Source organism: Desmodus rotundus, chromosome 10, assembly GCF_022682495.2.
Source record: "Desmodus rotundus isolate HL8 chromosome 10, HLdesRot8A.1, whole genome shotgun sequence".
NCBI lineage: Eukaryota > Metazoa > Chordata > Mammalia > Chiroptera > Phyllostomidae > Desmodus > Desmodus rotundus.
In genome coordinates this window covers 108,955,151-108,980,631 of record NC_071396.1, presented here as the reverse complement: position 1 = coordinate 108,980,631, position 25,481 = coordinate 108,955,151, and the positions used below count along the sequence as shown (strand labels likewise).

The following is a 25,481-nucleotide window of genomic DNA, read 5'->3' as shown; positions in this document are numbered from 1 at the left end:
TATAATATACTTCCCATTTATGTGTTATTTATTTAGACTGAAAGTTACCTAGGTTTCCTTTTTGGATGCCTTTCTGTGTGTAGCTTATGTTTTGGCTGCAGCTTCCTGTCACTTATTTCTTGTTTTTTTCAAAATGTCATACTGGAAGTGGTGAGAGATGAGTAAGGTCTTCAAGTTGAATGGTGGGTTTTAAAACTGTATATTAATCTCATCTACTATTTCCTTCAAATTTATTCTTTGTACTCTCAAAAACGGTAAACGGAAATCGCCTTGGTTTTCGCCTTCATTCTGTTATCTCAAGGCTAGCTACCCTCCTGTGGGGGTTAGGATGACTCTGCGTTAGACGCACTGGGAGTTGTGCAGTGCTTGAGCCCTGGGCAGGGTTGATTCCCGAGTTCACTTGACAGCTGGCGCTGTGCGCATGCACTGGTGCCAGCCTTGCCCGGGTGCAGGAGTGCTTGCTGTCTCAGAGAGAACAAGTGGGCACTGAGAAAAAGAGCAGCCTCCCCTCTCTAGATGAGGTATTCTTCATACAGGAGGCGCCGAACTCACAGGTTTGGACTTTTTCAATTTTAGGAGGCCACACAATCTTTTTATCTATGAACCAGTAGTGAAATTGTGTTTGCTTCTACAGAATTTCTGTTACATGTAATATTTTAAAAAATGTTGTAACTGAAACACAGTGTCAGGATATTGCCTAACAGTTCTTTTGCAACGTGGGGACAGGTAGAGAAAACTTTTAATATTCCAGCTAATTGTGTCATAGGAGCTATTAAAATTCGTGTGCCATTTGAAACTTAAAAAAACCTCTTTGATCATGAGTTAATAAATCAGGGAATTAACCCAAAGGAAATGAAAACACCAACTCAGAGAATCTGTACACCCCATGTTCGTTACAGCGTTATTTACAATAAGCCGGATGTGACAGCCTAACTCTCTATCGATGGATGGACCGATGGAGAAATCACCATGTACACACACGTGGGAGGGTCATCAGCAGAAACGAGTGGACTCACGCCACTCGAGACGAGGGTGGGCCTCGAGGGTAGCATGCGAAGTTCAATAAGTCAGAGGAAGACAAACGCCGTGTGATTTCTCTTATACGTGGAGTCTATACGTAAATACATACATAAGTGAAGTGCATAACAGAAAATACAAAGATTGCAACAGGTCTTACGTAAGAAGTAGAAAATGCCATTCACCAAATGGTGGTAACTCTCAAAACACACAACGTTTCCCAGTTGGACTAGTGAGCGCGGTTTTGCTACAAACCTCCCGTTTCAGGATGTCCCTCCTGTGTGCATCTTGCTTGCGTCTGGTTTTCCGCGTTGTAACACGCAGGTGCAATTGCTGTGAGTAAAAGGGTTTTCTTGCTGGTCCGCAGGTGTCGCCCTCCTTGGGGAGCTCGGGACTGTCGCCGCCGGTGCCCTCTGCAGTGTCTCTCCCGGAATCCTCGCGCGACCCGTTCGTGGCTCCAGGTACCCTGTGGGAAGAGTCTGTTCGATACTCTCAGAAGGAAAATGGGCAAGTCGGCCTACATAGATATTTTGACAGGAAATGTCTAGATAAGAACAAAATGAAATGTCACAGGACGTGATAGAATACATTAGGATAAACATATCAGAAAGTAACAGAACTAATACTTCTAACAGTAAGCGGGAATTTGGCCATCCGCTACACAGTCGGATGGCCGCGTGGTGCTCTGTTAGTTAAGTGTAGGTAACTGGGGAGCTGATGGGTGTTTGTCAGCTCCACATTTTCCCTCCTTTGGAAGAAACTCCAGTTTACCACGGCGGTCCACTCGAGCGTGAAGAGAACGGGTCCTGAGTGTTCTTCAGACCGCGCTTCCATTTTAAAGCACAGCAAGTGCGTTGAGTCTCTTTTACTACCAATGCGTGATGGGCAGCTAGGATTTAGTATCATTGATGGCAATGTATACAGTTTTACACCTTGCGTTTGGGACTGTTTCCAACTCCATTATGCTTCCAAATGTAGGTACATACACAAACATATTTATACTTGGAGGTTACAACTTAACATTAAATTCCTAACCTTAGGGAATATGCTATCTTTTTTTAAAAGACTTTATTTATTTATATTTAGAGAGAGGGGAAGGAAGGGAGAAAGAGAGGGAGAGAAACATCAATGTGTGACTGCCTCTTGTGGGACTCCTACTGGGGACCTGGCCTGCAACCCGGGCATGTGCCCTGACTGGGAATTGAACCAATGACTCTTTGGTTCATAGGCTGGCACTTAGTCCACTGAGCTATACCAGCCAGGTCAGAATATACTGTCTTAAAAAAAGGTCATTTTAAACACTGAAGAGTAGGCATCTGCTGAGAAAATACTTTCTGGAACTTCAGAAATACTTGCTTAATTAAGACATTAGTCTGAATTTTTATTTCAGTACTTGGTCATAACTTCCTAGACCATTTCCCATTTTGATTTTTAGTATTCTATGTTGACAATATACAAAAGTGAGGAAAAACTCATTTGATTTTCTTGAGAACAAAGGGACAGACTCAGATTGTGTCAGTAGCTAAGGACACAGAGTATGAAATGAAATTGATAACGAATTTCATGAATATTTATCTCTGAAAGTGTGTTATGTTACTCTTTTTTGAACAGCTTTTCTGAGATACAGCTCACATGGCATCTTGAGTGCACGGTTCATTGGTTGTGAGTGTGCTCACGGAGTTGTGCGGCCGCCGCCAGAGTCAGCTTTAGAATGTTTTGTTTCATCACCCCGAAGGAACCCTGCACCCATTAGCAGTCACCGCCCCCACCGCCCCCACCGCCCCCACCGCCCCCAGCCCTAGACCGCCACCAGGCTGGGCCATTTCCTGTATATGGAACCATACAGCATGCATCCTTTTGTGTCTGCTGTCTCTCACTTAGCACCGTGTCCTCGAGGCCCATCCTGCTGTGGCACGTGTCAGTGCCTGGCTCCTTTCCGTTTCCGAAGGACCTCCGCTGTCTGCATAGACCCCGTGGCTTACCCGCTCTTCAGGTGTGGGCACCGAGGTTCCCCCCACTGTTTGGCTGTCGTGAATGATACTGCTGTGGTCACTTACACGCAGGTTTTTTGTGGATGTACAGGGGTGGGCAGAAGTAGATTTCAGTCGTGAGTACGTGAAACTCAGAGTTTATTCTTATGTTATTGTATGATCTGTTGTCTTTTTGTCATTATTTTATATCCTTATTTTTGATCTACCTCTCATATAATAATGACTGGTAATTTGACCGTCTTTTGCCCACCCCTGTACACTTGCATGGGTGTTTTGTTTCATTATTCTTGATTTGGATTTATTTTGTTTTCAAGGATTGTGCTTAGAATGTATATTCATGGACTCTCTTACCGGTTGCCAGTCACTTCAGTGTGTGTATTGGACACAAAGCTTTTTAGCCTCTTTGTTGAGTCTGTCACAGTCTTTGAGCCGGGCTGGAGATCCAGCGTTGCATTTGTGCTGTCAGTGGGCCGCAAGACTAGAGCAGTTTGGGTGCTGTTGATGTCTTTCTGAATTCCATCTTCTTAAAATAGTATTCAGATGCAGTTTTTTTTTCTTCCTTTTTTTGTGGTAATGAGATTTTAGTTCCCTCAGCTGGAACGTCTAGCAGGATTTTCAGCGAAGCTGGTTAGTCCTCTCATTGCTTGTGCCGTGATTCTTGAGTTACTTGGGAATCATCCTGTCCCAGCTGATTCGGGGCAGGATGACAAGCATTTTCTCCAGCACATGCGACAGGGCCACTCCAGACGTCGACTTTTCATTTTTAAATTTAGTTTCTGACTTTTGTCAAAGAAAATTTCTTTTACGTTATAAGAAAACCGTTACCAGGGTCTCTTGAGCTATAAGGTACATTTGATTAATACAGTTTAATCATCACAAAATAAGTGTTCGTCTTTTTGGGTACTGTACATACAGACAACTGGGATAATTCTGTCCAGATAAAATAGAAAAATTGCATTGAATACATTGAGTGAGTGTGAATTTCTAAGGCTGTGCCCTCCCCATTTTACTGGTGTCCATTCTTCTGCGTGCTTACCCTGGACAGGCGTGCTGAAGAGAGGTAATACATGTTTTATGCCTAGTATTTAAAGTTCTCCCTCAAAACCATTTGAAGTAGTTCTGTGGAATTACCTAAATTTAACTTTCCCAGTTGTATTTGATTTAAAGTGTCAGATCTTTCTTGGTGATATATATTCTCAGAGTGCCTCCCTGAAGGGATTAATTAATTACAGAGGGGAAATTTTGTCTTTTGTAATCACAAAACTAGGAGGTTAACAATGATGCAGCCGTGTGATCTGTTCTGTGGACCTTTCCCAGATACTGCACATTGTCCCATGAGTGTCCTTTATAGCAAAGGGAAAAGTTCCGTCTCTCATCCGGATCCAGGTCGGGATCGGCCGCGCACTCAGCTGCCGCGTCTCTCGGGTGCTGATCGGGAAGCCCCCGGCAGCCTTGCTGTGTCTTCCCCGACCCTGGCCTTTTGTGACAGTCTCAGGCCAGGTGCATTGCAGGTGGTCAGATGTTCGGTGGTTCCCCCATGGTGAGACCCTCAGCGCCCCACGCAGGAAAACCGTGATTCCTGCTAGTCCTGTCATTGGTGGTGTTGACCTTGACCATCTGGTTCAGGTGGGGCCTGTACATCTCCCTGCTGTGAAGACGTGTAGGCCCCAGCTGTCTCTCTTTGACACGTGCAGAAACTTTCCTCTGACTCTCAGAACTTGAGACTGTTGCACAGAACCGCAGGGTAGACAAAATAGTCATGTTTTCTCTGTGTGCTTTCAATCACAGGTCAGGCTGAAACTGCGTCCCCACGGCTTCCCCGTGATTCGTCCCTTTCTGCCCCTTGGCCCAGACCGTGTGTCTTGGTGACCCCGCCCCTCCTGTCAGCAATGTGCAGCCTCTCCGACAGCCTCTTGGTGATCGCTCCCAGAGACACAGCACATGCTTTCCGACAAGCTCGACTCCTAGAGCTTCTGTGCAGGTGAGAGAGGAGTGCTCTGGGGGCAGGACGGTGGAGACGGGTCCCACGGGCTGTATTCGGGCCGCTGCAGGACTGCGTGTCCTGGGCTGAGTCTTCCTGCCCTGCAGCCGCCTCAGGCTGCGGGGCTTGCCCGGCTGGAGTTGTCCTGACAGCTGTGGTTGTAGATCTGATCAGCCACTTGTATCGGTTCGTGATACTGACTGTTCGGCTCCCCCTCGGAAAAAATCCTGATTTTGTGAAATTCAGAGGTTCTAAACCCTGTCCATCCCCCGCCACACGCAAGGCCCGTTCAGTCCCCTTGGCCATTCTGACTGGAAGTGAACGAGTTGGGGGATGTAGCTCCCTAGTGGTCCCATCTGATTAATGTCCACAGTTTGAAAAATCATTTTAAGAATTCGTTTGGATTTATTTAGTTATGGGAGACTGACTTTTCATTAGAAAAAAATTCTCATAAGATTTAGGGAAATCATGATTTGGTTTTTCCATTTATCTGTAATATTAATAAGCCTCTAACATAACTTTTTCTGATTTCTAATTGGTTGTGTGGCATAGTAGGTATTGAATCTGCCCATCTGGGGGTCCGATTCGGGCTCGTTGCCTCACCAGCGCTGCAGCCTTGGCCCTTCGGTATCACTGACGATACCTGTTAGTGGGTGGGGTCAATGTGAGGGTTACGAGGGATGCTTTTCACATGGTTTCATTAGATTCTTTCCTTTGAAGTTCTTCCCATGTGTATCTGATAAGATCTTTTCCTGTGCTCTGAAACACCTTTTTATAAACATTTATTGACTTTCTTTATAAAAACCCTTTCTCTTGAAGTCTGTGCTAGGTTACAAATTCTGATTTATTAATCTTTAATGAGAGGCCTACTAATCATCGGAAGGGTTTTCTTTTCCTGTCCCTGACAGCATCGCTGATGCTACCCTCATAGAGAGCTGTGTGCAGGAGCTGAAGGCCCCGCTGCCATCGTCCCCCCCAGCGGAGCACACGCAGGCTCAGGTGAGGGTCTCGCGTCTCCTTCCTGTCCTGGGCCTGTCTGTGCGTCTGTGTGCTGTGAGTGCCGGAGACAGGAACCCTGCCGAGGCTGCACTGCCCGTAGGAGGAGGGCAACACCTCTCCAGCTATACCTGGTGTGATGGGGTCATTTGAAATAGGTTATTGAACATTTTCATCTTTGGGTGGTAGAAAGGAGCAGGGGGTTTGACCACCTAGTTCCTACTCCTGATTCCATCATTAACGAACTATAAACGTTTAATCAAGGATCTGGATATCTTTCAGCGCCATGTTAAAAAAAGGAGGATGTTGTGTAGCAGCTCCTCTTCCCCTTCTGTGATTTTAGGCTATCTTTGTCATTTGCACCTAAATTGGCATTGTTAAAAGTTCTGTGTCTTTTCAAAACCCAGTCTAAGAAGAATACATTAATCATTTTTAAGTTCTTGCCTCCAGCTAGAGTCTGCTATACAGAATGTTTACCAGGCCTTCAGGTAGTCATGGTGATAAAAACGTTCCCTCCAAACGGTTTTGTCAGAAGGACCAGGAGACTCGTTTGGGGTGGGGTCAAAGATGGACTAGCCCAGGCTCCCTTGCTTTGTGACACCTTCTCTGAGCTTTTGGGATGAGGCAGACCCCCGACAGTGGTGAGGAACTCTGCACACCGCCTTCACGTGCTTGTCGGGGTTCAGAGGGGCAGGGAGCACTTGAAGGCGGGGCCTGGCCTGTTTGCGTGCCCCTGGGACCCCAGGGCCTGGCCAGGCCTGTCCCACGGCAGTGCTCCTGTCCTCGGGGGTGAGTGCGAGCTTGTGCTCCTTCTGTCCTCGGGGGTGAGTGCCTGCTTGCAGGACTGAGCACGCACGGGAGCTTGTTGGTGTTAATTTACGTGACCCTCACAACAGTCAGGCGAAGTACCGTGAGTGGCCTCAGAATGCAGTGGGAGGAATACGTGTGTGGTGTGTGTGGTGTGTGTGGTGTGTACACACATACAGAGATTGGGCCTTCAGATCGTCTCTGATGTTGATTTGGGTGGAGGATCTCATTTCAGGGGATAACCGGTAAATGAGACATCACGGCTTATTCTTTAATTTTTACAAATCCCGGAAATTTTTTTTTTGAAGTACTTTGTCAGTTAATGCTTCTTATAATATTACAAGGAATGTTTTCCTGAAATGGTTTTAGTGGTAGTATTGGGGCAGATTGAATTTTTCTTTTGTAATTAAGAGTAGTATTTTTATGCTGAAGGGTAGTTGAGGGCAGACAAGCAATAATTTGCATTTTATTTGTAGCCATAATTAGATTAATAGGCTACCTGCCCCCACCCCTCAGTTATGCCCTTTGAAGAGTGTTTTGTAATTTTTCTTTTTTTTCCTGTACAAAATTATAGGCTTTATGGCTTTGGAATGCCCTTTGCTGCTTCTCTGAGGATATATTGACTCCACAGTTTAGCTAGTTGAAAAATTCTGAGGCTTGCTTTCTCTAAATGGAATTCAGTCGGCCTCAGAAATGTTGTCTTGTTTGGTGTCATTATAGTTGATAGTGTTAATGTGGCAGTTAATGATGTGCTCACGGGAAAAATAATGCCCTGTCCGCTGTGTATTCATTGGAGGTCTTTGAAAGTTATCACTGTTTCATTAGTTTTTCTATTTCCGTATTTACAAAGAAGTTCCGTTCAGTGTGTAGAAAAGTAGGACACCTTCTCTCTGAGGCGGGCCTTGTTTCACTTCCTGTCCTCGCGGGCAGGTGTCCTTCCTCCTCGAGTACCTGTGCTCCCTGTCCCGGCTTCTGCAGTCCTGTGTGGTGGTGGACCCCGACCTCGTGCTTCAGGACGAGCTTCTGAACCCTCTTGTCACAAACGTCCTCAGAGTTCTCGCCATCTGCACCAGCGATCTACTGGGTGAGCTTTATTGTTGTAGCTCCGGAGGGAAGTAAAGAACATTGCGGGAATACCTTTGCTCCAGGTATTCCCTGCAGGGGACACTTCAGGTGGCCTTTGCCCGTGTTTGGGAGGCTTCAGGGTGGGCTTTATAGTTTGGGTGTGGTGAGGGGTGCCGGGGGCCAGCCTGAGGGCAGTCTGTGTGGGCTCAGGGGCCGTCTGCGCTGCAGTTTACAGGAAGGTCAAGTTCCTTACGGAATGTGAGGAATGTGAGGAAGAGCTTTAGGTGGTAGTTATTCTTGCAAACTGTGGCCAAGGCCAGGAGACCTACCAGTGACTCATCTCCAATGATAAGTATAAGCAAGGCTGGCATGTAATGTCGCGTCTGCGATGATGGGAAAATGATGAAAAGTTGAATGTAGTACTTAATAGAAGAGACCCATAAAAAAAGTAGGATCCTTGTCAAAATTAACATGTGATAATTGTCTAAAATAGTTTATAATGAAGTAAATTGATCATTTGGCAATTCTCGTGGCTTGTCACTTCATTCCCGTCTAGTCCTTTGAATTTTATGGCTTGGCTTGGTTTGAGGTCTGTTAAGTGAAGTGTCGGATGATGCTCAGCCATGCAGGTCCCCAGTGCCTCCTCAGTGCTGCGAATATCCCAGTGCTCGAGGCGGCGGTGTCCTGCCTGAGCTAATCAGTGAGGCTGTGCGTGCTCTGCAGTGGTGAACTCACCTGCCCCAGGAGCGAAAACTGAGCCTGGGGGGAAGGAGCAGGGGAAGAGTTCCAGCTCTTCAGTGGCCTTTGACTGCCAAAGCTCACCTCTGCCCAATAAAATCTCGTTCCTTAGTATGCAGTTCTCCTGTCGGGTCTCCTGGGGTGTCACTTGAGAAGCATGAACGCTGAGCCCCCCTGGGAGGCAGATGAGAATGGGGCCAGGTGGGTGCTGCAGGCCCGGTGGCCGTGACTGGATGGCTCGATCCGGTGCTGATGCCAGCGCCTCCTGGCAGCGGCGGCCTGTGCCCCTCGGCGGCCACTGCCTGCCTTGTGGATGCACCACTGATCCCGTGCCTTTGTGCGTGACTTGGGATTTGAGAATTCAATAAAAATAGTGTATTATTATTTAATTACATAAAAGCGTTTAACCTATCATTAATTGTATCAGCTGCTGAAGAGAAAAATGTCAGTGACATCTGAATATATCTACTAAGTGGTTAGGTTAAAGGTTATTTTCTCATATCTAGCAGAAGTTAAAAGTCCACTAAAATATTTTTTAATAAATTAAAATTTTTTTCTGGAAAAATAAAAGTTTTGAATAATTTTATAAAAATTGATTATGATTTGCAATTTTCATATGTAACTTGATACATCTTGATATATGAATAAATTATATTAGAAGTTGTTCAGCAAGCATAGTTATAAAGTTAAATGTTAATAGCTTTTTAATTTTTAATTTAACTTCCAACTTAAATATTTCATTTAGCTGCCTAAAGCCTGTATTGAATAAAATTAGTAAGCTTTATACTCGCTCTCTTTATGTGTGAAGTGCAGACATACGGATAGCACATAAACAGATACAGTATCTGTGGAATGAACGTTTCATGGGGCTGGTCATGAGAAAACGTCTGTCCAAAAGACTCCTATAGAACTGGCAGTAACAGCAGAGCAGAGAAAGACCAGGGTTGTTATCCAAACGCCCTGAAGCGGCTGTTTCCAGGCGCCTGGTGGGTGGGTGCTGAAGAGCTCCCGGGAGGAAGTCCTGGGGCGGTGGTGGAGGTAGACAGACAGGGGCAGAGCCTGCGGGTGGTTTGGGTGGAGAAGGCCTTCCCGAGATACTGGCTGCCTCCAGCTTTCAGGTGCTGAGTGGAGGGAAGGGAGAAGCTGTCCCTACGCGAGAGGGTTAATTGGGACGTCAGCCACAGGCAGAGCTGCAGACCCTCTCCCGCAGCGCCTGTTCCCTGTGGGGCAGCCCTCCTCTGGGGCCTCGGAGAAACTCTCCTCTGCTCTGCGGTGACCCTGGCACATCATTTGCCCCTTTCCTCCCTCCGCAGAGCTGCTGGAGGGGGAGAGGAAACCAGGGAACCTTTGCTTTTGCAGAAGCAGCACAGCACTGAGATCTTTTTACAATGTGCCCAATAAGTACTTCTGAAGTTCTGGCCTCACGTGGGTTTGTCACACTCAGTGTTTGTCGGATACGCTTTAATGAGAGAGATGTGTGCATGTATATTTATTTGTTTATAGGAAGATAGAGGAAAGATATATTTAAGAAGCAATCTAGAAGAAAGTAATTGAAGTAAATTCATGCTGAATTACATTTGGCTCCATTTGACAAGTACACACCTTAGTTTGAGTGTAATGAAGTGATGAGTTTTGTATTTTAAAAGGCTCCTTTGCATTCATAACTTGACATGTTTTGATTAACTCAACAGATGGAGAGTTAGTATCGGCGTTTTATCAGACGTGGACACATTTATTTAACCTCCTGGCCACCCTCCTGAGGAAGGCTGCAGCTGCCTCTTTGCCACCCATAACCACGGGTCTGGCCCAGCACTGGGCGGCAGTGCTCGGTAAGCGGTACTCGCACCCGGCTGGGGTCTTCTGCTGAGTCGGATGAAGGTGATCTTTACTACACCGTTACATACATGTGCCTTCTCTGACATTAAGCAGTTACGGCATGGCCCATGAAAGGGAAACTAGGTGCTTGCAGTGCCCTTGAGGAGCCCCAAAAATGTGTGTTAGAAAAATTGAAACACCTTTCAGGGGACCATGAAAATAGGTAAGAAAAGCCTGTGGCATTATGCAGGTACACGTGACGTGACTATAAAACGATGAGAGAGGTTTACCTTGGTTGGTGTGGGAACTGCTCCCTTTCCTCACCTGTGTGCACTTCCTTAAGGGGGTAAACCTGTACACGGCGTCTTGCGCGTTGGTCACGTGGAGAGTTCTGGTAAAAGCGGTGTCTGGTCTCAAGACACAGGCCTTCTCTTACAGCAAGTTCTCTCTTACAAAAGTGCCAAGCATATAGTGTAGTTATTTCTGTAAGATGTTTTCTTAACTACTTAAATAACTACTGCCTTTAATTTTTCATAGTTTCTTCTAAATTTTAGCATAGCAAGAAGCTTTTTTTATATAAATATTTTAAGTGACATTTGTTACTTTTTAAAAATAACCAGTCTATATTCAAAATTGAATTTGTGTCCAAGTTATCAGTAATTTAATTGACTTTTTTCCCACATTTTCTTTTATCATTTGGTCATTCTGTAAGTTAAATGTATGATGTATTTTGTAACCAGAGTGTTGTTTTGAAGTAAGATTTATGGGGAAATACATGTTTAACAAGAAAGGGAATTGTTGGGTACCTATGTATCGGTTCTGAGTTTACCCTAAGGGGAGTAGTATCCATTCAGGGATCATTATTTTATTAGAAGAAGTAAAAATTGAAATGGATAGATTGATTGACTGGTTAGATAGAGATTTGCCTGTTGCATACAGGGGGCTTCACCGCCTGAATCACTAATAAGGTAAAGCAAGGTGCTTATGGGATGCACGGGACACCTGAGCCAGCTGGTCCAGTGAGGTCTGTCAGCTGTTGTGGGAAATGCAGTGTGATTGGAGCATGGCTGCACTGAACTCCTCCCCTTCCCGCCCAGTGTGCGTTCATTCTTCAGCGGTGACTTCCAGCAGCTGTGACGAAGGCCTGTGGTCCACAAGCTTAGAATACTTGCCCTCTCTGGGCCTTTGCAGAGAAGGTTGCTGACCCTGATTTAAGGCTGTTGACCTGACACTGTTCCCTTAGTGGTAAAAAAAAGATACATTAAATTCAAAATCTTCCTATAAAACACATAGACACTATTTTATATAATAGTGGTGCTAATGAAAAATAACCTACCATGTAAACAGTTGGCTTTGGTAATTGCGATGCTGAAAACATAACTAATAAAAAGGATCACTGACATTCCTTGCCATGGAGATGGTTTTGGTTTTTTGTTTGTTTATTTGCTATGCCAAGTATGCACACACATTTAAAATACCTTGTGGTTACTGTAACTTACGTTATCTGTAACCATCTTTGCTTAAACTTTCAAACTTGACTAATATTTAGACATAATTTACATGAACATAATTCTCATGAAATCCACTGCTGACTGAATTATTTTTCTTAGGTTACTGAAGAACATGGGCATTTCTGTAACTTAAATCTAGGTAGAAATTCTCCCGGTTATAACTCTTACCCAAGTATGAATCTGAAATACTGTATAAATGACACAACAAAATTATAAACTGGTGCCAGCAATTTAATAAAATTAATGTAATGCAGCGAATGCTCCTCTGACTATGTTAATCAGTGCTCACAACAGGAAGTTAATAATGGCTGAGTCAGTGTAGCTTCTTCTGAGTTGGTCTGCCGGCTCATTCCACTCTGCTGTGTCTGCACGTCCATCCCTCGTACCCTGTTCTCCGGTGGAACGACCGTGAACCCTTTGGTGCTGCCAGCACCGCGCACTGTCTTGTTTTGGGTACTGTTCAGCATCAACTTGTTTGGAAGGGGAAACACTGTCACAGCTACAAGGTGGCAATCTAAAGAATTCAGGGTACGGTTGCATTAGCTTCTTTTTAGGTTAGCACTGAAATAAAAATTAAAAAATTAACTCTAGAGACTTTGTGGACCCCAGTAGATCCCAGAGGGATCAATAGCCATTTATACATACCTCTCTTACAAGGAGTATTCTGGGTCTTGGCAGATACACAAATGTGCATTTCTATACACACAGACTCATTCATATAAAAAAACTCATTTAAAAAGGACGACATGAAAATTAAGTAGATTCCTCAATTCATTGTGTTGTCTCAGTACTGTTTAAATTACTTTCAAACACTAGACCTACTCTTGTGATCCTTGATCGCTTCACTTCCTTAAAAATTATGCAGATCACCCTGGCTCACTTCCTTTAGTTCGAGGTAACTTTCAGACATTTACAGGTGGCATTGTCCTCTCTTCTAGATAAGTTCTGCAAGTGTGCGGGTCTGTCCGCCTCCTGCCCCGCGCTCTATACCTCCAGCCTGCAGTTCCTCTCAGTCCTCCTGACCGAAGAAGCAAAGAGGCGTCTTCGAGATAAGGATACAACCAGTTCACGCCACAGCCCAACGATGGCCTCCCTTCTAGACGAAACGCAGGAAAGTCAGACGTCTCTAGAGCGACTGAGTGATGTCATGATTCGGGTGCGTGATTTCTTGAGTTTTTTAAAACTTCACTTTTTCAGGCTTGGTTTTATTAAGAAAAATTTAATCTTTTGAATTAAAAAGTAATTAATACTGCTCTGACAGGTATGGCTCAGTCGGTTGGGCATCATCCTGCAAAGGGAAAGGTCGCCTGTTTGTTTCCTGGTCAGGACACTTGCCTGGGTTGCAGGTTCGCTCCCCGGTCAGGGCATGTGTAAGAGTCAGTGATCGATGTTTCCCTCTCACACTGATGTTTCCCTCTCTCTCTCCCTTCCCCCCTCTCTAAAAATAAAGAAATACATCTTTAAAAACTGAGGATAATTAACAGTCATTATGACTAAGTAATACAAGAGTATATATATATAGTTAAAGTAACCATTTCCTAGTCAGTTCCACGCTCTGGTGTTGACCAGAATATGATACACAAATTCAAAGTGAAATGCTAGCGACCTGCGTCCAGCAGTTCATCAGAACAGTGCGCCAGGCCATGACCACGGCAGCTGGCTGTGTTTCAAGGGTGGTGGCACAGTTCAGTTTGTTTCCATTTTAAAGACAGTTTCGTCTTTGAAAATATGTTCACCCAAGTGACATTTGACTTACCTACATGAGCCACGTATATTTAAGGAGGTCACGTATGTGAGGGAGCAGGCCTGGTTGACACATTTGTGAGACAACGCCCCCTTTCCGAGCTTGGACGCCTGCTTTATATTCTGACTTGTTTTTTTCATCCTAAAACACAAACCACACTTTTTGTGTCATCAGAAACGTTAGAAAATCACTGTATTGTCATTTTATAAGTAGGTTAACAGTGAAAACAGCTAGACGTGCTTCCTGAGCCGGATAGGGGTCTTTTACCACTAGGAGTTACTAGATTTTTGGCGTTGAGACTCCTTATCTGCAGTGACCGTGTGGCCTTGCTGTCCCTCTTCTCACTGTGAGGCGGAAGAGAGCCGGCTCGCACGTGGCGGGTTCGCTCGGCTGCACAGTCGGCAGGACGCCAGCCTGTGGCAGTCCCTCTGCTCTTAGGACTGGGGGGTTCGCCCTTTCCTGCCTGTGCGGGTGCTCCTCACGCAGAGCTTTCCGGGATGACCCCGTGCGCAGGCTGCCCGCAGCCTTGATCGTGCTGGAATGCCGGCAAGGCCGACAGAGGCCGGGGCAGCTGCCTGGGCTGGCCCACACCTGCCCGAGGAGGGGTCACGGTCTTCTCACGGCCCCTGCTCCTGCCCGGCCCCTGCTCCTGCCAGACAGGCTGTACTCGCCTCGGAGGCAGTGATAGGGAGCCTGATAAGGGGCCCCTGATGTTTGCTCCCTGTTGCTCTCTAGCAGCTCCTCAGACACTGGGTCTCTGGGGGAACAAAGTCCTCAGAGTTTCTCCATGTCCCTTCTTCTTGAGAATACACAGCTTCCCTGGAGCTAGTGTCCTCGTTCCACTCAGTTTTTCTCCATTTAAAACCATAAGCGGGCACTGTTCACTGATCTTATTCACCATCAGAACAACAGGCTTTATCCACTCGATGATTAATTGAGTGCTGTTTGGCACTTTAAAGAATACAATAAGCGCCCTGGCTGGTGTGGCTCAGTTGGTTGGAGTGCTGTCCTGCACACCAGAAAGGTTGTGGGTTTGATCCCAGGTCAGGGCACGTACCTAGGCTACAGGTTTGATCTCCCGTCAGGGCGAGTATGAGAGGCAACCAACCAATCGATGTTTCTTTCTCATATCAGTGTCTGTCTGTCTGTCTCTCTCAAAGCAGTGAAAAAATGTCCTTGGGTGAGGATTTAAAAAATGTGCTAAAAAAAGAATATAATAAGCAGGAAAACTCACATTCATATCTAGACAAAAATCCTCCAGCCCCAACCCAAAAGCATCATTAATTTCTGAGCTTTGGCTCCAGCGGAACGGTCTTCTGCTGGGGAATGGTCCTAGCGCCCCCTGAGGCGCTCTCTGCTTCCAGGAGCTGGACTGACTCACGGAGCTGCTGATTTCCTTCCCCTGGAGGGCAGAGGGCCCTGCAGCCAGGCCTCCGGGGCCTGGGGATTCAAGGCCTCCCGCTCCTTTCTCCTGCTCGTCAGTGGTTCTGCGTATCAAGGGACTGTGACTAGGCTTCTGATAAACACAGGTCCACGTGGGGATGGGGGCCATGTTAGGGTGCTGTGTGTAGGAAAGCGGCGCCCCAGGAACGTGTTAGGTTTACCGTGTCCTGGTTTTTCCTTAATATTTCGTAATATTATGAAAGTTACTGTTTTTAGTCTTTTGCTGTTACCTTCTGGGTCAAGGAAAATGAGTCACAGGGTATCTCAGTGATTTTCCTAATGACGAGCTAATTTTCCCCTCCATTTCTTCCAAATTACACAATGCGTGGAGTATTCGGTGTGGGTATGGGTGTAGGAACCAGGGATGTAAACTGTGTGTTATAATAAGTCATAGTCTCCTCGTTCACGTAAACAGTCGACTGTGAAGATGGGGTGTTTGTTAGAAGGGCGCAGGCAAGGTGCAGACGAGGTAAGGAGAGGCGCCGTGCCCGCGCACAGCCCTGAGACAACAGCCATCGGAAGGCGGGGCGTTGTCGATGAGCTTGTCGAGCTGCAAGCAGTCTTCTTTGCTCTGCCTTCTATCAGATAGGCGAATTAAAATACCAAACCACATGGAACAGCAGCACATTATAGTAAATAACACGCGCCCACGCAAGCCATGGGTGGCGCCATATGTTATATATATGTTATAACACATGTTATATGTTATAAATAACGTGTCCATGTAAGCCATGGGTGGTGCCATATGTTATATGCAGCAACATAAACACCAGTCTGTGGTGTGTGGTCTTTGGCACATCACCGAACCTCTTCTGATTCAGTTCTCCATTCTTCTAACAAATTATTGTACTGTGACTGCAATTAAAATGTCATGGCAGAGAATCATTTAAATGGCTCCTCTATGGCAGTGCCCTATAAGGCAGGGGTGTCAAACTCATTTTCACCGGGGGCCACATCAGCCTCGCAGTCGCCTTCGAAGGGCCAGCATTTGAATATCCTCTAAGAAACTATGAGTGGATTTTTGACCATAAAATGCTGAACACATTGGACTTAATGGAGTTTTGCCTTCCCTAGTGTGATACTCAGTAAGCTTCATTTGCAAATACGTAGCAATAACATGATTTCTCCGCCTTAGTTATTCAGTTTGGGACACCGTCTGTTGACTTCCTACTGTGGAAAATGAGACTGTAATTCTTCCCACATGCCAGCCCCCACCCAGCCACAGCGGGTTCCCTCCTGGTCCCCAACATTGCACATCCGCACATTGAGTAGCGATTACGCAGCGTGCAGAGAGCAGCGCACACACGTTCTCCTTCCCTTTCCAGCACAGCTTTTCTTTCTCAGCGGTAATTGTATCATTTTTCAATTGCTGACTTTTCTGTTACCACTGATAAGCTCCCTGTTCCTCTCAGTTGATTCAGAAGTGTCCGAACTTGTCTCAGCCTCATTTTCCTGCAGAGGAAATCACTCCCAGTTCCTTGTGACTGCGTGGTGCCCTGTGTCACTGGGGGATCTCTGTTCGCCTTCTCCCTGGGGAATTCCTTTAGCCCTCTGCTGTTTGCCGCCATCTCCTGTGTCCTCTGTCCCCTGTCCTCCTCTCCTGGGCCACGCCTGCAAAGTCTCTCCTCCAGCACCTTCCAGGGGAAAGGTGCACAGGAGGCTTTTTGGAGATCGAATCTTCTGAACGTGCTCATGCACCCTAACACTAAATTTCTAGCTGGGTCAAGTGAGATCCCTAGGTTGGAAATCATTTGCTTCAGAATTTAGAAGGCATTGCCTCCCCCCTGGAACTTCTTGTTGTAGAGAGTTCTGAAGGCGTTCTGACGCCTGGCTCCTCTCTCCCGGCCATGTGCAGAATCCCTTGTTCTGTTGGAGTGCCTTCTCTCTGTCCACTGGGCCAGCTCTCCTGGGCGTTCTCACCTGTCTCTGATCATGGCTCTGACCTTCCCTGCTCCCGGTGTGCTCTGTATGTTGGGAGCCCCTGTGAAGAGTTCTTCCTAGAGAACCTCTCTTTTCTTCCCTTTTCTCTATGATTGCTTCTATTTTCTGGGTAGGGGCTTTTTTTGACTTCTGGCAACCTTGGTTGTCTGCCATGTGTCCACTGGGGCACTTGGGTACATTGGAAGCCCTGAGCACCGGGGTGGGGCCCGCCACCTGCAGGCTGCCCTGGGAGGGGCTTCGGCTGAGTCGTGGGTGACCCTGTCTTCTGGAGCTTGTCACACTCCCTGGCGAGGCAGTTTCGGTCCTCCTGACTGGAGGTGAAACCCAGTGCCAAGCACCTTGCAGCGAAGGGGAGAAGAGAGACCTGGGGTTTTAGGATTTGGTTTGCACAGCCTCACTCCCTCCTCCCTGTGTTCAGTAGAGCCCCCTCCCCTCAGATGTGCCTGGTCTCTGCCAGTGCAGAGCCTCTGCTTCCGCCTCTCTGGGGACAGCCTCCAGTGCTTGGCGAGGGCCGGACAGGAGGAGCGGCTGGCGGGCGACTCTGGCCATCTGGCTGCTTGTCGGAGGCTTTCAGATAGTCCTCCCCTGCGCTCCCTGCCAGGGCTGCCTGCTGCTGAGCCTCCGCAGCCCGGGCAGTTCAGCGTACAGACTGGGTGCTGTTCATCTCTGCCGGGGATTCAGGGCTCTCAGCCTGCTAATGCATCTGCTGTTCACCTGCCGGATTTCCCATTTGCGAACTTGGAGTGACTCTGTGTGTGTGTGTGTTCCATTTCTGTCATTTTAGTGAGATTTCCCGAGGGAATCAAAGACACATCTGTGTGCATAACTGTCTGCCTAGAATTCTTACCTCTCTTCCCCTTCATTGCTGCAGGTAATAGATGAGTAGTACCTGTCAGTGAGGTCAGTCTGGTGCTTCTGAAATCACTAACACCTGCAGTCTCAGTAAGTCCGTATAGAAGCGCAGTTTTCCCATTGAGTTCATGGGCAAAGTAGGATTCTCATGGCAGACTGTAGGGTTTACTCCAAATGATCTCATCATCCTGGAACACTTGCCCCGTCCTCACGGTTACACTCAGCGTGACCTTTATCAAGCATGCATCCCTGGCCCGAGGCATTTAATGTCTCACCCACAGCCTGAGATTCTGAAGGCGGGGTCCCTGCCCCCACTCTGCAGGCCCCTTCCAGGTCACAGTGCCAAATGTGCGCCCCAGTTGTGAGTGGAGTTGCATCTAGTAATTATGCTGTAGTGTATTTTATGCAAAATTGACACATAAGCTTAATTTTAATCACGATATTATAAAGCTGGGTTATTTTGAAAATAACTGGTAGAAAGAAAAGTCATGAAATGTGAGTTGACTGATATTTATAAATCTGACGATGAACTTCTTGATTCTGACACTGGAGTTGACGAGCCCCTTGGCATTGTAATAAAAACGTATATGTATCTCCACATGAGACTCTTACCACAAAAAATTTCACCTGCGTCTGGTCAAGTCTTTAGAGCTCAAGCACGCAGTAATTGGGAAGCAGGGAGGAGGGGAGACGAGGTATGGTCTTCGTGAGGGGCAGACAGACAGATCCAGATTGGGGGAACCCTGGGGGGCAGTGGGTCTGTTTTTTTCAGCAACAGGACCCCCTGAGGGTGGCAGCTTCGACGGAAACCCTGCTGGGTGCGGGTGCGGGTGCAGGTGGGCAGGGGAAGGCAGGGGTCCAGACGCGGGGCATGACGTGCAGGCACTGTGCTCTCTTTGCAGTGCTGTGGAAGGAAGCCGTCCAGAGACACCCTGAGCAGCGTGGCAGGGCGCGCACTGATGGCGCTGCTGGCCGTCAGCCGACGGGCACAGAGGCTCGCCCTGAAAGGTGGGCAGCGCTGCGCAGCACCTGTCGTGGGGCATGCTGTCAGTTCAGGTGCTGCTGCTTGTTCGTTTTAATTTCCTTTGACTCTAAGTGTGAAAAACTTACATTTTCAGGGTCACTAAAAATAGTTAAGCATGCGTTACCTATGACATAATAAGATCATACATATGGATTTTGTGTGTGTGCCGTGGTTCCTGCTCTTGAAAATCTCTAAATATTATAGAGGCTTAAAAAATAACACACCACTTAGTTTACTAATAACTAAATATTAGTAGCCACAAACACATGTCACACACCTGAAAATTAAAACATAGTTTTGATGGTGGTATCCACAGCATTAGAAGATCCCGTATTTCGATACAAATTCCACCCCTCCACCCCCGCACCCCGGGTGTTGCACTGTCTCACCTGGAATGCGAGAGCCCGGGTCTGAGAGTCGAGCGAGAGCAGCAGCACCGTCAGGCCCACTGATCTCCGGTGGGCCCGCTACTGAAACAAGGGGTGCCTTTCTCAGAATGCAGCTCAGACTTCGGGAGTCTGTGCCGAGTTGGAACCAAGCCGGCAGTAGCCTGTTAGCTCCTTACACTGTTTCCTCTGATTCATTATTCACTCCCTGAAAATCCTAAAGTGAAGTTGGCCAGCAATGGAAAATGTGTTTTTGAGAGTTTGACTGATACATGTGGCTCTAACTCCCTTGGAAACGGCACGTCCTTTTGCTAGCTTTGGGTTTTGTCTTCCAGCCAATCTAATAGGCAGCTGCATTGTGCAGATGAAGCACATCCACGCCCAGCTGAGCCTCGACTCCCTGAGGCCGGGGAGAGCAGCGCTGAGGAGAAAGGTAGAGGATTCCCTAACTCTGGGACGAATGCACAGCCGCGGGAAGGAGCCTCTTGCCAGTGTCCTGGTGCCTAGAAATGCCACCAACATTGGGTTCACATGCGTGTCAGATTTGGAAGGAAGGCACAGTCAGACAAATTAGCGGAATTGCTATGTTAGCGGTTTTGGGGATTTTGTGTTGTGTCTTAGTTCTCCTTTGAAGATCTTTTAATGAAAGGCATATATTTGCTCTTACAAACATTTTGGAGTGTGCATGATACTACACCACCAAAACCAATCTTCCAGAGTGAGCACAGGCACACTAGGAGTGAGCTCCGACCTACCCCGGCAGAGACTGCTCTAACCCTTTCCCGTTTACCGTCCCAGGCACGCTCACGACCACGCAGTCTCGCAGCTAGTGATCGATAAAATCAGGGTTTGCCCCGGTCTGGTGGGCTGCAGAGCAGGTATTCCTGACCTCTGATCATCCCTTCCTTCTGCTGGACTCACGTTCAAATTGCACGTTTATGTAAACTTGAAATAGCACAGTTTTATTCAGTAGCAATGGTTAGTAGTAGTAACTGTGGTTATAACTTCCACACAGGCTGCTTGAGAAATGGAAGTGTGTGCATTTATGAATCCATAAATAACACATGCGTGTGTACGACTAAGGCCATTGGAGAGCCATCTGTGGAATAGCCAGTTTCAGCTGTGTTTGGTTAGAACTGAGAGGAAGCCACGTTTCATCCCTTGGTTGATGCAGGGTGTTTGTTACATGGCTTTCCGTTTCTTGTCTTGCCTCCTCTCTCGGCCAAGGCCCTTCATGTCATCGTTGAGAAGGCCAGCCAACACCTGAAGTGACTGAATACCAGTCGATACCTGCTTCACTTTGTTGAGATGAAACAGGGAGCTTATTGTATATCTCAGTTTCTCCGTGCTCGGTAGAACAGAAGTCACTTTCTCTTGGTGGGTGCACTTCTTGAGATGCAGTGACCCTTCAGAGCTCAGGAGCGTCTCAGTCCCCTTGGAGTGATGGGGTCAGGTGTGGTGAGGACGTGGCTGCACTGCCCTGGGGCCTGAGGGACCGGGACTTGCGGGACCTAACGCGGACTGTGCCATTGTGTGTTCCCATTTCTCAACCGCTCTGTTTGAACAGGAGGAAGGTTTCGCTAAGGAGTTAGGCACTGCCATGCAGCTGCTAAGGAACTGTCTGTATCAGAATGAAGAATGTAAGGTGAGTGGAGCTACTTCTCAAGTTTTCCTAGCAGTGCCGGCACGGGCCAGTTTCATTTCTGCAGGAGATACATGGGCAGGGAAATGGAAAACCCTTTGAAGTTTTTCAGATGCACAGTTGATTGGCCTTTAAACTCTGTTCTCAAAATCGGTGCCCCTGACCTTATTCCTCAGCGCTGATGTAACAGTTCCCATCACATCCGCATTTTTATCACTGAGACTTCACTTCAGGTGGCTCAAACAAACGTGCGCCCCTTTCTGTCCCGTCAGGCATTTCCCTTGTTTTTGCTGAGATGGAGTGAATGACTACGTACGTCTTTTGAGGCGGGAGTTTCGGAGGCAGTGGGTTGTCAGACAGCTTTCCAAGGGAGTAAGTGGAGGTGTCTGTGTTCCTAAGGAGAGAGGATGAGCGTGTCTCCTGCGTCTGTGTGGAAATGCCGCCTGCCGCTGCTGAGCGGAGGACACCTTCTGAGCGGAAATGCTCTCCGCCTCTTCGGGAGGCTCTGCACTCCTGGCCCTGCTGGCTCCGTGCCTCGGCCCGGAGCCCCTGAGGTGCCTGCTCGCTCTGTCTGTGAGCAGTGATTTAAAAACAGTCCCATACCCCTGATTGATGTATTTCTATCTATCCCCATATACCGGATATGCGCACACACACATACACACAAGGGGGGAGAGGGCAGAAGGGAGAGCTCAGAGTTGATTAGTGTTTACTTACGCAGAAAATCCCATTTCTTAACCATATCAGAGCGTTTACAGTTTGCTCACTGTTGTGAGATATCACTGTGTTGCTTAACTGACATGTTCGAAGCTGTTTTGCTCCATTTCTTATGTAAGTCTTCTGTCTGGCCTTCCAGGTGTGGATGGTGCTTCCTGACACTGGTCCAGCCCACAGGGCGTCCTGGGGCAAAGGCCTCTGTGCCAGCTCGCACTCACAAGACGAGGATAAACTCGGTCTTTGTCTGCTTGCGTTGGGGACTGCTGTTTTGGGTTTGATTTGATGTGACATTTTCCTGCACTCAGACCAATCTGCCCTCATTTCCTGTCTGCAACAGGAAGCAGCGCTTGAAGCCCACCTTGTGCCCGTGCTGCACTCTCTCTGGCCTTGGCTTTTGATGGACGACTCACTGATGCAGACCGCCCTGCAGCTGCTCTGCGTCTACACCGCGAATTTCCCAAATGGTAACGAGCCCGGCGTGCCTTTCAGAAATCTGGTGCGCTAAAATCCCAGTTTCGTGCGCTCTTGTTAAAGTGGGCTGGCAAAACCAGCACACGGTTCGGAGTGTTTCTCCTGCTTATCGAGGGTGTGCTGGCCGAAGGCTCGCTTCCTTGTAGGTATCTAAGAGCAGACAGGTGCGCTCGTATGTTGTTGAGAAGTCGTGACTTAGCGCAGGGAACAGAGAGGGAGAAACTGGCCTGATTCTATCAGTGGGGAATTGAACTTCATAGGAAAATTGAGAGAGTGAAAATTATGATGTTAGTCCTTAAAACATAGGTAAAGTTTAGAACTTTAATAGCTTTTGAGGGCAGGGCACTGGCTTGATGACAGGTCGTTCTGGATACGGGGGGTTTGGTGATGGTTGGTACAGGTGGACACCTTTCCTTTCATTCCTGGGCCAGATGTGTTACTGAGCACCTACTACGGGCTGTGCATTTGTGGAGGCCAGCAGCTGAGGGCAAGCATAGACAGGGAGGAGGTGGTGTGAGGAGAGATGAGACGGTGCGCGAACGGCTGCTTGAGTGGAGGGATAGGACGCCCGCTAGGGAGGTGGGGTGGGATTGCTGGCGGTCAGGTCAGCAAGTTTGTGCGCTTTCTCCGTCCACATTCAGCAGCTCGGCAGCCGGGATCTCCAAAGAGTGGAAGGTGTACAGAGAAAGGACTGGAACTCAACAGCAGATCAGAGCCCATGTAGCCCCCATGCAAAGCTGAGATTAGCTGTTGCCCTCTGGAGCTGTCTGCCTGTGGGGTCCTCGCAGCTCGTCTGTGGCCGACCACACTGGCCTTCGAGCTCCGGTGCTTTCCCTGTGGGGTGCGGGGCATGCGTCTCCCTAGTGCCTTCTCTGCCTGCCCCTTTAACCCTCAGTTTAGGGTTTAGGGAAGGAAGGAGGAAAAAAGAATCAGTGGCTAACTATTGAGCAAAAAAAAAATCCACTTACTTTAATATCAATCTTTTGAAACTGTTATCTGTGTTACTTTCATACTTAAAACTGATGTAACTATTAGAATGTAATCAGGTAACTAAACTGAGGGGGAAACTTACTATTTTCCTATCTGGTTTGCTTCCAAGCAAAGTCGCACCATTTGTGACAGTTTTGTGTAACAGTGAGTGGGAACGGTGGTGTTTGCACACTACTGTGCAGTGTGAACACGGGAAGATCGGTGTGTTTGTTGAGTGTGCTGGCCCTGCGTGAGTTTATCTCACGGAACGTGGTTATACCTTAGCCGGCTCCGTGCCTGGGCCCCCCCAGTTACCAGCCTCTGCTTCTGTTGCATCACAGTCCGGCACTTTGGTTCCTTTGTGACCATCTTTTTCACTTGGTAACTCCCAGGCGGTTGTTGGATTTACTGAGAAGGCACGAGAGCCTGGAGAACCGGGGGTGCCACTGCTGGCTGTGGCTGCTTGCGAGCTGTGTGGCCCGAGTGGGCCGCTGGCCTCTGAGCGGTGTCCTCATCCAGCATCTGTGGCTGTGGCGTCCGTCCTGCCCCCACACCCCAGCACTACTGTGTTCCTTTCCCTTCCAGGAAGTGAAGGCATAGGACCAAGTTACCTCCCATTTCTAAACTTCTTTTCCTGTTTGATTCGATCTCTTATTTGGGAACTATTTAAAAACCCTATTATGCTTATTTTATTTTTTAAAAAGTAAACTAGGCTTTTGCAGCGCTCTGTTGCGATCACAGGGCCTTCGTGAGGACAGCAAGTCCACTAGGCTCGCTGGGCAGTCGGCACCAGCCCTGGGTGCCAGCCTGCAGTTCACAGGTCAATGGCCAAGTCGTTGCGTGAACTGAGGGGCTTGACCACTTAGGGGGTTTTGAACTAAATGGCGAAACTGAGAAGCCGTCGTGACAAGCTGTTATTTTTAAGGTTGCAGTTCTCTTTGTTGGTCAAGTTCTGGTCCATCTCCTGTTCCGGCCGTGTGCAGGGGCGGCCCCGGCAGCTCTCTGATGCTGTGTGTGCTGAAGCTGGCCTCCCAGGCGCCCCTCGGGAGCTCCGCCGTCCAGCAGACGGTCTTCATGTTGCTTTCAAACCTGGCCCTGTCACACGACTGCAGAGGACTGATCCAGAAAGTAAGTGCCTGCGCACCCTCCGCGCCGTCAGCGGGCAGCAGAGCAATGTCCCTTCCCATCAGGGGCAGGCGTGAAAACTCTGGGCCTCAGCTTCTCGGGTTAATTTGTTCAATTTCAAGACGTGTGATTTGAAAGGGCGAGAAAACGATTGAGAGGTTCCCTTTGTTTAAAGCCGGTTGAAAGTTGGTACAGGAGAATTGCAGAAGCTGGAATTTGATCAGACCATTTCCTTTTAGTTCATCTTCTTAGCTTTGGATTGTATTTTATCACCCTGAAATGAAAGGCAGCTGTCTTACATTTATTTGAGATCATAAAAGTAATATATTGGTCTTTAAACAGGAGCAAATTGAGCCGTGACAATTTCAGTTCAATTTACATTGTCAAAATGGTTTAAGAAATCACGGCCCCTTTTTCTCTGAGTTAGACCTGGCTGCTTCATGACGAAAGGTGATTTTGCCAGTCTCCTGGGACGCCAGTGCTCCAACTTCTCACTGATTTTAATTTAAAAGGGATTGAGTGGTTGAAGTAAATTCTAGTACAGCCCCGTCCAGTTAGACTACATTTAGGGGTGTTTCAACAGAATCCCTAAAATTTAAGCATGACCACGTTATCTGTTACTTCTTGTACATGCTAAATTGTGTTGCACTTACTAGTACACGTTTCAGGTGTCCGACACAGTGATTGGATGTTTACGTGTCCTACGACGTGACCACCTCAATGAGTGTAGACCCCTCTGTCCCCACACGTCCTTAAGTTACTACAATATTATCGACCGTTTCCCTGTGCTGCGCTTCGCATTCCCGTGGCTTATGTATCTTATAACTGGAATTTGGTACCTCGTATTCCCTTTCACCATTTCCTCCCATACCCTAGTCCCCTCCCCTCTGGCAACCATCAGTGGGTTTTGCTTCTCCCCACAGGATAGCTTTTAACGAGTAGCAAAAGTGCCAGAAGACAGAGAAAACTCAGGAGGCCTGAAATAATCCCCAAACTGAATTATCAATCCTAAATAATTAAGAGCTGACTGTAACTACTTTATCCATCATCAGAAAGGAATTACTGAGAATTAAAACTTGAGCACTATTTTGTTCTCCATAACTTTCCCACTTATACCTGGAAACAGTGTCAACGGAGCATTTGGAAGGTTCTGGAGGAAGGAGACACTGAAGTTGGGAAAAAGAGCAGAAGGCTCGTTAATTGGTCTCCGAGGGACGAAGAAAATAACGTTCTCTCTGTTTACCCA

At 47.5% G+C, this 25,481-nt stretch overlaps 1 protein-coding gene across 1 annotated transcript in view; it reads left to right on the top strand.

Annotated features, from left to right (window-relative positions):
• Positions 1-25,481, top strand: part of RTTN (rotatin) — a 98,981-nt gene that overhangs the window by 67,400 nt on the left and 6,100 nt on the right. Inside the window, exons 35-45 of the mRNA XM_024580522.4 lie at positions 1,385-1,478; positions 4,797-4,989; positions 5,898-5,988; positions 7,723-7,876; positions 10,287-10,424; positions 12,860-13,077; positions 18,804-18,909; positions 19,647-19,744; positions 20,879-20,956; positions 22,008-22,134; positions 24,036-24,238. Coding sequence (XP_024436290.2) covers positions 1,385-1,478; positions 4,797-4,989; positions 5,898-5,988; positions 7,723-7,876; positions 10,287-10,424; positions 12,860-13,077; positions 18,804-18,909; positions 19,647-19,744; positions 20,879-20,956; positions 22,008-22,134; positions 24,036-24,238 — 1,500 coding nt within the window. The remainder of the gene's footprint in view (positions 1-1,384; positions 1,479-4,796; positions 4,990-5,897; positions 5,989-7,722; positions 7,877-10,286; positions 10,425-12,859; positions 13,078-18,803; positions 18,910-19,646; positions 19,745-20,878; positions 20,957-22,007; positions 22,135-24,035; positions 24,239-25,481) is intronic.